Source organism: Ctenocephalides felis, unplaced genomic scaffold (genome assembly GCF_003426905.1).
Source record: "Ctenocephalides felis isolate EL2017-DRISC unplaced genomic scaffold, ASM342690v1 CF-g0.4_SCAFFOLD_01886, whole genome shotgun sequence".
In the NCBI taxonomy this organism is placed as follows: domain Eukaryota; kingdom Metazoa; phylum Arthropoda; class Insecta; order Siphonaptera; family Pulicidae; genus Ctenocephalides; species Ctenocephalides felis.
The window spans coordinates 133,492,711-133,506,881 of NW_020538040.1; the positions used below are offsets into that span (position 1 = coordinate 133,492,711).

A 14,171-nucleotide genomic window follows, 5' to 3' on the forward strand; every position below is an offset into this window, starting at 1 on the left:
TACAACCTCAAACCAATGCATATGCATAGTTATATCGGAAATTGTCAATCCGCTTACGTACTTGCTGCGGGACATAAAACATGAATTCAACTATAAATAGCTATTACAAATAGCGCTCCTGGCAAATATGAGATAATTTTAAAAAATCCCAGTGGAGGATTTTCTAAAATTTTCTATTTCACTATGCATTCAATGGGAAAATTCAGAATTGGCTCCGTTGAACAAAAGGCGCCTAAGCGTCGTCGAGTATGCGCATAGTGGGCACTTGCCACTTGGTGGGGTTCGATGAAACGTTATCACGAAAGCATAAATCAGTTCGAAATTGTCCTACGACGAGAAAACTACAACCTGTACTAAAATATCATGTTGTTCACTAATTCCCGTGTCGATGTTTAAAAATTTTCCATCGATGTGTTTTGGTTTAATTACAAGAATTTGAAAAATAAAACACCGCGCGATGAACGACTCAGCAACGGTTGACGCGTACGGTTTTTCGTACGAAGACGACGAAGAACTAAGTCCTTGCGATATGGACAGTGTTAATTTTAATTGTTCCTTGGACGATTATTTATATTACATGTTAGGACCAAGACAATTACCTTTGGCTTATGCTATTCCGGTGACAGTTGCTTATACAGTGATTTTTTTTACCGGTGTCTTAGGAAATGCAGCAGTTTGTGTCGTGATTGCCAAACATCCTTCGATGCATACGGCTACCAATTATTATCTCTTCAGTTTGGCTGTGTCGGACTTGATGCTTCTTTTACTTGGTAAGTCTTTACTTGGTAATCATATTTATTATATTCAAAATAGAAGGCGTAGTTTTGATATTTTTTCTGAAATAATGTTACCAAAATTGACAAGGACACTTTTTGTGCCCTAAGATATTCCGGTCGTTTTGACGTACTCCAGATGATTTTAGGATACAATTTGTATGCCACGTTTCAAGATTGATTGATTTGGATGGTTCAAAAAAGAACGAAATTGTCTAAAATGAATTTTCTGCATACGCATATGACACATTATTTTTATATAGAACCTTTGAAAATATGCATAAATTGTTTTTCTAAATTCGAATTACGTGTGTCGGTAGGAGTGTTCCGTATCCATGTATAATTTTTTTCTAAAACCATTTTAAACAGGTGTTTTTTACTCTTCGATCATTACAGTTTTGTCTAGGAATTTAAAATTAGTTTATGTTCATGTTATTCTAAATCTTATTTAAAATAACTTGGTCATTATTTTATAAATAGTTAAGATTATATCATTATCAATAAAATATTGTTAATATTATAACGAATGGGAAAACAACTAATGAGTTGTAAATTAACCAAATTTATTAAATATCTTTGACTGGACAGTTGTGAAATAAAATAGAGATCAAAGAAAATTTAAATCTTTGCATTAATATAGCACGCATTTTATAAATTGCAAAAGTTTATGTTCATGTTATTCTAAATCTTATTTAAAATAACTTGGTCATTATTTTATAAATAGTTAAGATTATATCATTATCAATAAAATATTGTTAATATTATAACGAATGGGAAAACAACTAATGAGTTGTAAATTAACCAAATTTATTAAATATCTTTGACTGGACAGTTGTGAATAAAATAGAGATCAAAGAAAATTTAAATCTTTGCATTAATATAGCACGCATTTTATAAATTGCAAATTATTAAAAACTAAATGATTTTTAGAGTTATAATCGTTTTTTGATTCTTATTAATTATCATAAATTTCAAAGTATTTTTATTATTTATAATCTTGTCAATTTTATTTATTTTTTTAAACATTTTTCAAACAATTGAACATTCTCTAAGTATTCAATTTCCTCAGTAGAATTTTCTATTTCAAGTGCGATTTTAAAATATGTCGAGTTTAGTTCTTAACTTCTTAAGGAGAAACTTAAGGAGAAGTTTAGGTTTTCATTTGAAAATTCGCTCTGCTAATTTTACGTTTTCTTGACGTTCTAAATCTTTTTATGATGAAACAGTTGTTATCGTTAACAAATATCCTAAAATGATATAGGTTTTTGAAAAGTGCTGTATTTTTATCAAAGTTTAGAATATTAGATCTTAAAACTTCAAAATTATATTGTTACAATTTTGCTAATTCTCAATTCTTATTTATTAAGCCAACTGTTTACTCTTATCAGAAAGTTCATATTTTTTAGGAAGTAATGAACTAGCTTATTTTGGAATTATAATAAAAAAAAAATTGTCAAAATTATTTAAATATTATATATGAGACGTGTTACCTCTTCAAAGGTCGGAGACGGAATGATCATACAACTTGTCTTCGGGCAAAATGCCACTTACATACAGTTTTATTAGTATTCTGCTACAAGTATTAATGAAAGTGAAGTAATATTTAATATATATAGAAATAAAAGTGAAAAATATAAGGTAGCCTATGTCTAGATACATGTAGATGTGGATATGTAGAGTAGTGTAGATTTTTTTAGAATACAAATTAATTATGATTGAAATTTCTTAATTTTAATTTATTTATTAATATTATTTATCTAATACTTAGTAATTGAAAAAGTTTATAGACTGGTACAAGGGCATAAACTACCATTCAATTATGTTTGCATTATGTTGTATTGTCAAACGTGTGTTATAGTTGAACAATATAAACTCGAACAATATGAGTTTTGAGAAATTAACAAATTGGCGTAAAAAGTCTTAAGTCAACTTTTTGGTTCCTGTGTAATAATCGACATAACCAATAAAAATTCAAATTTAGCTAGTTAGATAGAATATTCACAACTCTTTTTTTCGTCAAATGTTTGCTCATCTCACAAAAATGCTAGCCATTTTTCCAAAATTTGTCATATTTTTAAAATTAAACTACTTGTTGATAGATGATATCATCTATCGTCACAAAAAGTTTCATAAAAGTCGTTGAATTTTTTGTTAACAATCGATTACAATGAATCTGCTTAGCCGATCTTTACCAAAACTAGTCAGCATAATTTCCAATTGATATATTTCGAACAGTTTTCGAATTTTTAAAATAGGTTCAGGATTTTTGGCAAAAACCTAGAGAAAATTTTTGTACCTTTCTGCAAATTCTAAAACTACTAATCAACGTAAATCTTTATCGAGTTACCATCGAGAATGGCTTTTTAAATTCTTGAAAATGGTGCAGTGTCGTTTCTGAGATAACTTCGAGAAAAGGTTAAAAATTTATTCACATACCCACACACACACATAAACACACTTTTTCTAACGATTCAGTATGACTTGAAACGTCGAGAAAACAATATTAGCAAGTCGGATTTTCTGACGAAGACATAAGCTGCTTCTTTGAAAAGTTGAACATTGGTTTCAAAGTGTTTATAACAATATTTATTATTCAGAACTATAACTTAAATTTTCAATTGTTAGAAGGTATTAAAACTTGCATTTACTTTTCCAAAGAACAAACAATTGAACTTTATATAAGTTTTATGAGAAATAGAAGTAATCAGAAATATAAGGTAAATAGAAACGCAAATTTCCACTTTTTGTGAAAGAAAACTCTTATTTCCATGTTTTATGAAATGAAATTACTTTTTACAAATACCCACTTTGCACAAGTGTATTATACTCACACACGCAAACACACGCACATATACAATTTTTGTCTAAGATATGCCAAAATGTTCAGAAATCTTTGAAACGTAAAGATATATAAAAATTTTCTTTTTCAATTTTTTTAACTCACCCTCACGTGTGAGTCGGGAATGTTACTGACTGAGCTATTCCGGCCACAAAACTTCATCGTCAAGTCGTTTATTATCAACTATCAGTTATAGTGGTAATAAATCGTTAAACATTAGTCAATAATTTAGTAACTTTTTTGTTTGATCATCTACAAATTGTTCATAAAGTATTGAACTAGTGGTGTATGGCATCTTGGAATTATAATGTATTTTGCTGCCGGAGCGGCGGCATCCAAATGGAAAGGGTTAAAGTATATCAGTGAGATTTAGAACTTTAGCCAGAATTAAAATTTAAATCTAAATCATTCTCGATGTACAAAAAAAATTTTTTTTGACGTTTTTTGAATAATTCAAATCGTATGCTTAGTTCTCTTAAACACTGCAATTTTTTGTACATTTACCTCCGTATCTTCGAAACGGCTGACCTGCTTTTACCAAAAACTAATCACCAGTTCTCCCAATCATTACCAATTGAACGTTTTATGGATCATTCAAATCGGATACTCCGTTCTCTCAAAAAATCGATTTTTATTTTCTGCACTCTTTGCTCCGTATCTCCGTAACGGCTGGACCTGCCTTTGCCAAAAACTAATCAGCATACCTTCATATGGATAGAAATCGAATTTTTTTTTAACCATTCAAATCGATTGATCCGTGCGTCCGAAAACGTGGACGAAAGTATGCGGACACACAAAACACACACACGCACACACCCATTTTTCTGAAGTGTGCTAAAATGTTCAGAAACTTCTGAAAGGTGAAGATATGCAAAAATTTTCATTTTCGGCCCATTACTATAACTTACCGTACGGTAGAGTTAAAAGTAAAGAATAAAATAGAAATATATGTTAACTCAAATTGTCACTAAAGTTTATTTTTTCGTTGCTGTGCTGTTAAAAAGGTATGTCAGTCTGGTTTAAATAATTATTTTAAAATTACTGACTATGTGTGAAGAGTACATTAATGATGGATAAATTAAAAGCAGTTTTTTGTAATTATTATTTTTTAATTTACCGGCGATGAGAACTACGTTCTTTAAGCTGTTTTTGTTGTACATCTTAACCTAGTATTTTTCTCGAGAGTCAACCCAGTTATTCAATCTCATTTTTATGTGTAGACCAGTGTTTCCCAACGTGGGGCGCACGCCTCACCGGGGGGCAATTTGAGAATTTTGCTGATTTAAAAAAATTAGCTTGAATTTGAATATTTCTCGTTACTTTATAATAAAATTACAACTACCCATTATAATCTGAAAATGATTATGCGATAAACTGCTTATATAAAACTAAACATAATGAAAAATAATGTTGCGCAATGCAAAATTTCTTTAGATTCAAATAGCCCGTCACTAATTATTAAAAACTTCTATATTCCAATTTATGAAAAAATGTTTCTGAGCTAAGTAGATTCGTTGAGAAATGGCTTGGAAGAAACTAAAACCAAATGCCCAAATGTAATCATATGTACAAAAATTTGCTATAATTTATTGACAAAAAGAAAAAGCTTAGTAAGTTACAACCTAATATAAAATCTTTATTTCAGCTTAAGTATTGCATTAAATAAATTTCGAAAAAACAGTCCATAATTAGATAAGTAAAAAGTATTTCATTTATTAAATAAAACTAGTTTAAAATTTTCGTTTTTTGGCTTTTCCGAAATTTTACTTATGATGTTTAATAACAATTTAATAGCAATATCATCTTAAGAGTTATCATTCACATTTTATTAGAAACAAAAAAAAATGTATGGGGGGGGCATAACGTTTTTGTGAACTTCAAGGTGGGGCGGCGCCCAAAAAAGGTTGGGAATAACTGGTGTAGACTATGTTATATATGTATATAGAATATACCCAGCGTCAAGCAGGGCTTAAATAAGGTTTGCGGGTAAAAAGATCCATCGCTGATATCTCAAAAACTAGTGAAGTTAAGAATTTTTTAACAACAATATTTGAAAGTAGGGGGAAAAATATATATAACCATCTATTACCTTGATTCTTGCGACGTTGATTTCGGGAGAAAAACAAACAAACAAACAAAAAGTATTTTCTTTCGTTGTTAATTTTTTCGGTTGTGAGCACTGTTGTTAAGTTTACGAGACCTTAATATAATTCTTAATTGTTTTATGCGTTATTTAATTGTTTTATGAGATATATTGTTAACTTCAAGTTAGATTCAACAGTTTTGTATATAACCTTTATGGGTTGAAGCTATGAGATTTGAATCAGAAGTCCCAGGTTTGATACCCGCCTCGAGCAGCTTGATGTCAAACAGTAGTGACATCGGTTTTCAATTAGGGATCGGTGATAGTAATATGTTTCCAAGTGAACATAACCCTTACTCGGAACTGCGGCAACAATCGATCACTACTATAAAAATTGTATTAATAAAATTCATCACATAGAGATATGTTAGATAGACTGTTTTTGTTGCCATCTATAAAAATCGATGAAATTAGTTAAGTAATATCATCAAAACAGCTAATAGAACCCTCAAGTTTGCTGCAAATAATATAAATAATAGTTCCATATATTTTCATTAAAGTTATTTACTATAAAATCTTATCTAATATCTGATATTTTATATTAAATATTAATAACAGTTGCTTCCATTCCAATATTGTATATGATTTCATATTACTTTGTTGACATTGATATCAATATGAGTAATGTTGCCACGAGCATGGAAACAGACACTTGATGGTATCCAGAGCCACATTTAACATAAGATCAGAGAAACTTACGTTGGTATGAATTTAACAACATATAAATATCTTAAATAAGAGAATAAATATCTTTAAACTTATAGAAGAGCACTTGTGTTTCTGTGATACTGGTCGGATACAATTTTCTACGACCTTTTGAAGAACGGATCAATTGGATGGTTGAAAAAACATTCGAATCGTAGAGATAGAGATATGAGATATTTTCTATTTATTTTTTACAGTGGAGCTTGTGAAATTGATTTTATATATTTGATCTGTGAAGATTTTATTAATATGCCAAAACAGTTACCCGTAGGGTAGTTATAGTAATGGGCCGAAAATCGAAAATGAAAATTTTTGCATATTTTCATGTTTTGAAGATTTCTGAACATTTTGGCATACCAAAAAATGGATGTGCGTGTGTGTTTGTGTTTTGCATGTTTGCATCTTTCGTCCACGTTTTCGGGCGCACGGATCAACCGATTTGAATGGTTTGAAAAACATTCGATTCCTATTGATAGAGAGATGTGGTGATTTTTGGCAAAGGCAGGTCCAACCGTTACGGAGATACAAAGCAAAGAGTGCAGAAAATGCAAATCGAGTTTTTAAAAGAACGGAGCATCCGATTTGAATTATCTTAAAAACATTCAATTTGTAATGATTTGGAGAAGAGGTGGTTAGTTTGTGGCAAAAGCAGGTCCAGCCATTTCGAAGATACATAGCTAAATGTGCAAAAAATGACAGTTTTTGAGAAAACTAAGCGTTCGATTTGAATGATTCAAAAAACTTTCTGCTTGTTTTAACAAAACAATTGCTTTTGAAATAATTTTTTTTTTACAATTTTTTTTTTGTATATCGAAAATAATTCAGATTTTAATTTTAATGCATTAAGACACGATGCCATACACCACTAGTTTCTTTATTCAATTTGAATTGCAATGTGTTTTTTATATCAAAAATGTTAATTTTACTTATGAGTATAAACCCTTTCGACTCGGATGCTGCCGCTATTTGCAAACTTTTAATATTCCTCGAACATTTCGTTACGGTACGGGAAGTTGCAGCAATTTGCTTTAAGGCATGATGCCATACACCACTAGTTTCTTTATTCAATTTGAATTGCAATGTGTTTTTTATATCAAAATTGTTAATTTTACTTATGAGTATTAACCCTTTCGACTCGGATGCCGCTATTTGCAAAGTTTTAATATTACTCGAACATTTCGTTACGGTACGGGAAGTTCCAGCAATTTGCCTTAAGGCAAGATGCCATACACCACTAGTTTCTTTATTCAATTTGAACTGCAATGTGTTTTTTATATCAAAAATGTTAATTTTACTTATGAGTATCAAAAAACAACTCCAGCATTTATTTCTTCTAGTTGTGACATATTTCTGGCATACTTTATGCCTAATGAAATTCAATAATGCTTTGAAATATTATTTTTATTTGTTACTTATTATTATATCTGTGAGATATGTGAGAACTGTATATATTCTTGAGTTAAAACCTGATATCACTTTTACTGGCCGAGATGTCGGTGTCGTATCCAGAACTTTTGGTTCATTTATTTAATTTTTAGGTTCCTGATATAGTCCAATTAATTTAATTTTCAGGTTTTTAATAAAGTCCTAATGCCGTTTGAAAAATTCAAAGCTTATTGAAAGATATTTTTTAGGAGTTGTGCTATATAGGTTTTGGTTATCAGTCTTTTTTGCTGGTCAAATAAGCTATTTCTTTATTATTTTTTTTATAATTTTAAATTAGAATGTGTTTATTATTGAATGAAAGTTGTTAATTTAACTTGTGGACACTAGAAGGCACCCGCAGCTTTTGTCTTTTCTAGTTGACATATTTCTGATATACTTTATAGGTATTATTGCAGTAATGCCCTAAGTAATTATTTTCAAAACTAAGTCTATTACTTGTTATTATATTTCAGATGTATATTTTAAAGTGAAAATCTGATATCACTTCCGCTTGATATCATGGTGGCAGAGATGGATGTCGAAAGCTCAATTTCTTTAACAATTTTAAAAGAGTCCTATGGTACGGCGGGGCACAAAGGTTCAATTTGACTTTGAGCAACTATATGGTAAAAACCAAACCTATTATATCACAACAAATAATACATATCAAACAAATAACTATCTGACTATGTTCAGTAAAAATCCCAGCTATTCTAGAAATGTGTTCTTTCTTGGTGTTCTTCAAAAAATTGTAATCTTTTCTTAAATTGCGACGACCAAAGGGCAAATAGATCCAATGTTTTATTTTAGTTTCAAAGGGTTTTTACAAAAAACAAAATATGAATTTCATGGGTGCATTTTTTGCAGAGATAGCACTGTAATTAACCTTGATCTGGTGGTTTGTCAGAAATATTTATCAGCAGAATTATTATAACTATTCATTTAATTTATCTTTTGTAAAATTGCATATTTTATCTTGATTTACCTTTTTATTTGCTATTTTATATTTTTTACACCTTTTCAAGGATGAAGGTTAAGTTGGTTCTTTGTACCCCGTCCAGATGTAAGCTTTGGGAATCTAACCCAAAACTAACAATACATCTTATAAAACAGTTAAATAACGTATAGTTAAAAAAAAATATTAAGGTCTCGTAAACTAAACAATAGTGCTCAAAATCAAAACAAATAACAAAGCAAGAAAATATTTTTGTTGTGGATTTTTAAATATTGCCGTTTTTATCCCGATGGCAACATCGTCAGAATTATGGTGGTCTGATTATACATGTCTTTCCTTCTTCTTTCAGATATTGATGTTAAAAAAATCTTTTAAATCCTAATCCGATTTGAAAAGATCAAAGTTCTTGACAGATAATTTTTAGGAGTTGTGTTATATAGTTTTTGATAAAGACCAAGCCGTTTCTTTGTGATTCACCTATTTATAAATACATTTGTTGCAATTTAAAAAAAATCGAATCCATTCATTATTTACTAATTAGTTAATTTATTCAGACGTCGAAAGGTTACTACAACTTGACATAAGGCAAAATTCTACTCACAGATAGTTTTTTTGTTTATTTATTAGAACTGTTTTTGACTAACAATTTTCGAAATAAACGAAATCTTAATTTATAAAATTACATTTTATGAAGCAATTCAATATTCTGTTTTGACAAAAATAATTATAGGATGATGCTCAGTGACAACGTGAATGTGCCATCAATAATTCAAGTAGAAAAAGTAATCAATTATAAATGACACTCGACTTCTAAAAATGCATAAATTCGTTGTATTTTTGATACACATGAATTATATATACGTTTTGTTACTAATCTGTTCTATATTAGTTTATTTATTGTTTATAAAGATACTGAAAACAATTAATTTTATCTAAATAATGAATTCTTGTTTTTTATTCGTAGAGTAAGTTATAGTAATATCAAAACAATCGAAAAATAACATTTTTATATATCTTAACGTTCTAGAGGTTTTTGAACATTTTGGCATATCTTAGAAAAAATTGATAACGATCTTAAGAGTACAGATCACCCGATTTGAATGATTCAAAATAACGTTTCTTAACGGGGAGAAGTGCACATTAGTTTTTGGCAAAGGCAGGTCCAACCGTTTCGAAGATACGGGGCAAAAAGTGCAAAAGTAGCAAGTCAGTTTTTGAGAGAACGGAGCGCCTGATGTAGATGCTTAAAAAAACATTTGACTTGTATTGTTGGAATAAAAAATCGATTATTTTTTAACACAGGTCAAGCGATTTTGGAAGTCAAAAATGATGAAATTATCAGATATTTTATAGGGTTTTTATTTAAATAAAAAAAATGCATATGTTTCTATGGTTTCGTATCATGATTTATGATGTTTAACGGAATATCAAAGCGCATAAGCGCTGCGTCGCAGTCTTACGCGCTTATGCGCTTTGATATTCCGTCTCTAAAACATCTAAGCACGATCGCTTTAAAACATCAAATTTTCTTTTAAAAATTTCAAAACTTTTAAAAACGTTGGAAATAAAGTTCCAGCAATTTGCTTTATAGCACGATGCCACGCACCACTAGCTTATTTTGTATTTTAACTCCACAATCAATTTTTGTTTCTCTAAGATTGTTATCAGTCGTGATATTATAAATTCAAGTAAAAAAAACTTATACGCTCTGTACTATATATAGTACACAACTCATTTATGCAAATATTTAGTGTATTCATTTTAAACCTTTTGTCTAATACAAATAAAGTTTATGAATCTTGTTGAGTAGTATAAATCAGTAGTGTAAATTAGTGTGTGTATGGATTTTCGTTTTGAGAAAAATTGCTCTATTTTTTATTGTAATAAACAAATGTTAAGAATTTTAATAACAAATTTTAAAAATATATCTTGCTATAAATGATTGCAACGAATTTGCTGAATAGAGAAAATACAGGAAAAATATGTCTGGAAAAATATACTAAATATAAGAAATAAAACTAGCTGTAAGTGGAATTCTGTCTCAAAGCAATTAAGGCATCTTGCCTTGAGGCAAATTGCTGGAACTTCCCGTACCGCAATTCAGAATTCGAGTAATTAAAAATAATCAATAATAATCAATAAAGGTTGATCAATGATTTGAAACTTTTATTAGAGTTTCGAACCATATTAAATCATTCTATCTTAAATCATTTTTATTTATTTTGAAATATTTTGGAAATTCTGAACTTTTTTTCAAGGCAATCGTACTGCTTTAACTGCATAAAGACCAAATATCAAAGCGCGTAAGCGCCGCGTCGCCGTCTAACGCGTAAACATTGACACACGGAACCCATGGGAATGTAAACAAAATTTATACTTATTGTTAAAATCTCTATAAAATATCTGATAATTTGATGTGCATATGTCTAATGATCATTTTTGACCGTCAAATGGCTTTTTTTTTACTTTTTTTACTAGATCTTTAAAACCGCTAGACCTGCCTTCATGAAAATTTAATCAGTTCTTTATTTTGTTAATATAAGTGAAATGTTTTTTGGATTATTCAAATCGGACGCTCCGTTCTCTTAAAAACTGAGTTACCGTTTTTGTCACTTTTTGCCCCATATCTTCGGAACGGCTAGACCTGTCTTCGCCAAAAACTAACCAGCACGTTTCCTTATCAATACGATTCGATGTTTTTTGAATTATTCAAATCGCTTCATCCGTGTTCCCGAAATCGTCGACGAAAGTTTGTATCCGCACACACAAACATACACGCACATACACACACACACATACACACACACATACAACATTTTTTTCTAAGGTATGCCAAAATATTCAGAAACCTTTAAAACGTAATGATATATAAAAATTTTCATTTCCGATTTTTTCCGATTTTCTTGCGATTACTATAACTTGCCCTGCCGGAAGTTAATTAAGTATGTGTTTGATGTTCAATAGATTTGTAGTGATTTTTTACATGAACTAACTCTTATAATTAAACCACTTTGCATAGGCCTATAAAATTTTAAGGTGTTCGGTTTGACTATCAACTCTATCTTCATGCAAAGTTTAATTAAAATTCTAGAAGAGTAAATTTGAGGTTCTCCTTGTTAGTTCTCCTTTCTCTTTTGTATCTTTTGTCTGCGGGGCACAAAAGTCCAATTTGACTATAAGTAATTACTCTGTCTAAACCAGACGAACTACATCACAACACATAATTCAACATACAACTATCGTACCATGTTCAATACATTTCCAGTTAATTCCTAATCATAATAAATGTGTTTTTTTACTATTTTTCTGAAATTAGTCATCTGCCACTTTTTACTCCATACAATATGGGGTAAAGCAGGGTAAAATAGGACAGTCAGAGGGCAAACAAATCTAATAACTTATTTTTAATTTCAAATGGATTTCAAAAAATAATAGTCTGCATTCAACCAATGCAAAATATAAATTTGATGTGTACATTTTATACTGTGTATAACCTTGACCTGGTATTTTGTCAGAAATATTCATAAGCAGAGTTGTTATAACTATTTATTCAAGTTATCTCTTGTGAAATTGCTTGTAATTTCTTCAACAATTTACTTATCTTTACTATTTTATTGTTTACATCCTTGCCATTATTTCTGTTTCCTTTTCACCTCACCCAAATGTAAGAAATTTATAGATGTTACATAAAAATAACTGTTGAATCTAACTTAAAAATAACCAATCATCTCATAAAAAAATTAAAGAACGTATGCTTTAAAATTCTATTAAGGTTTCGTAAATTAAACAACAGTGCTCACAACCAAAGAACTAACAACGAAAGAAAATACTTTTGTTACGGATTTTCTAACATTGGCGTTTATCTCCTGTTAGCGACGTCGTGAAAATCAAGGTGATGGCTGATTATACATCTTTTTCCCTGTACTTTAAAATATTGTTGTTATTGTACTTATTTTTGAGATATCGGTAGTGGACCTGGAGAAATGTATGGGTGAAGAAATGGTATGGGTTCTTGACAATTTTCTCGGAAACGGCTCATTCTAGAAATATTATAATATGCGTGAATAATTTTCAATGATATATAAATTTCTAAAGTCTGCATACAATTTTACATCTTACAATTCCATTTACTCTTGAATCCTGTTTATAACTTCGCAACCACTACTCTCTATTCATTGCAGTATAATCATTTTGAGACTTTGACAGTTTTTTTAAAACGTCTTATATTTTCTAAGTGCACGTGTCCAAAAAAACGAGTTAATTATTTTTCCGATTGATTACGCAATTTCTTTGCTCACAATCACAATGCGCCCTTAAGGCGCACCTATCCATTTGGAACTTCAAGGGGAACTTCCGAGACGAAATGCACTTAAGAAATGCGTAATTAAGGCTCAGCACTATGAAAGATATATATTGAAAAGGTAATTAATTTTGAAAGTTCTGTTGAATTAGTCAAAATCTATTTTGTTTACTTCAATTTAGTATTCAAATTACTGCGCTAAGCGTTTTGTACTAGCTTGTTTTGTTAAGATAAATGTAGTTTGGTTAAGAATAGAGGCAGGATTATTATACTATTTTAGCGATTTTTTTTTTTTGAACAGAAATAATAATTTGCAATTCTATAAGCTTATGATTATTGTTTGTGATGTTTTTTTTTACCAATGACTATTGGAAGGGAAAACAACCTATTTTATTTTGAATATATTTTTGGCAATAACGGTTGCTCTTTTACAAATGTCTGTTCTTTTACAAATTGTGGCGCTATTTCAATTTGTTGCGGCAATGCTCGTAAAGTCTATTTTCACTAGAAAATATATTTATGATCTATATTATCAAGTAGAAATGCACATTACCATTTTTAACTTCCCGTAGGGCAAGTTATAGTAATCGCAAAAAAATCGAAAATGAAAATTTTTATATATCTTTACGTTTCAAAGGTTTCTGAACATTTTGGCATACCTTAGAAAAAATGGATGTATGTGTGTGTGTGTGTGTGTGTGTATGTGTGTGTGTATGTGTGTGTGTAAGTGTGTGTGTATGTGTGTGTGTATGTGTGTGTGTATGTATGTACGTGTGTGTATGTATGTGCGGATACAAATTTTCGTCGACGATTTCGGGAACACGGATCAACCGATTTGAATAATTCAAAAAACATTCGATTCGTATTGATAAGGAGACGTGCTGATTAGTTTTTGGCAAAGGCAGGTCTAGCCGTTCCGAAGATACGGGGCAAAAAGTGCCGAAAACGGTAACTCAGTTTTTAAGAGAACGGAGCGTCCGATTTGAATAATTCAAAAAACGTTTCACTTGTATTGACAAGATGAAGAATCG

The 14,171-nt window shown here is 30.1% G+C and overlaps 1 protein-coding gene across 1 annotated transcript in view; it reads left to right on the plus strand.

Moving 5' to 3' along the window:
* The first annotated feature begins 457 nt into the window (after nucleotides 1-457).
* LOC113375924 (neuropeptides capa receptor-like) overlaps nucleotides 458-14,171 on the plus strand; it is a 28,187-nt gene continuing 14,473 nt past the window's right edge. The window contains exon 1 of the mRNA XM_026615864.1: nucleotides 458-770. Within this exon, the coding sequence (XP_026471649.1) occupies nucleotides 458-770 (313 nt within the window). The remainder of the gene's footprint in view (nucleotides 771-14,171) is intronic.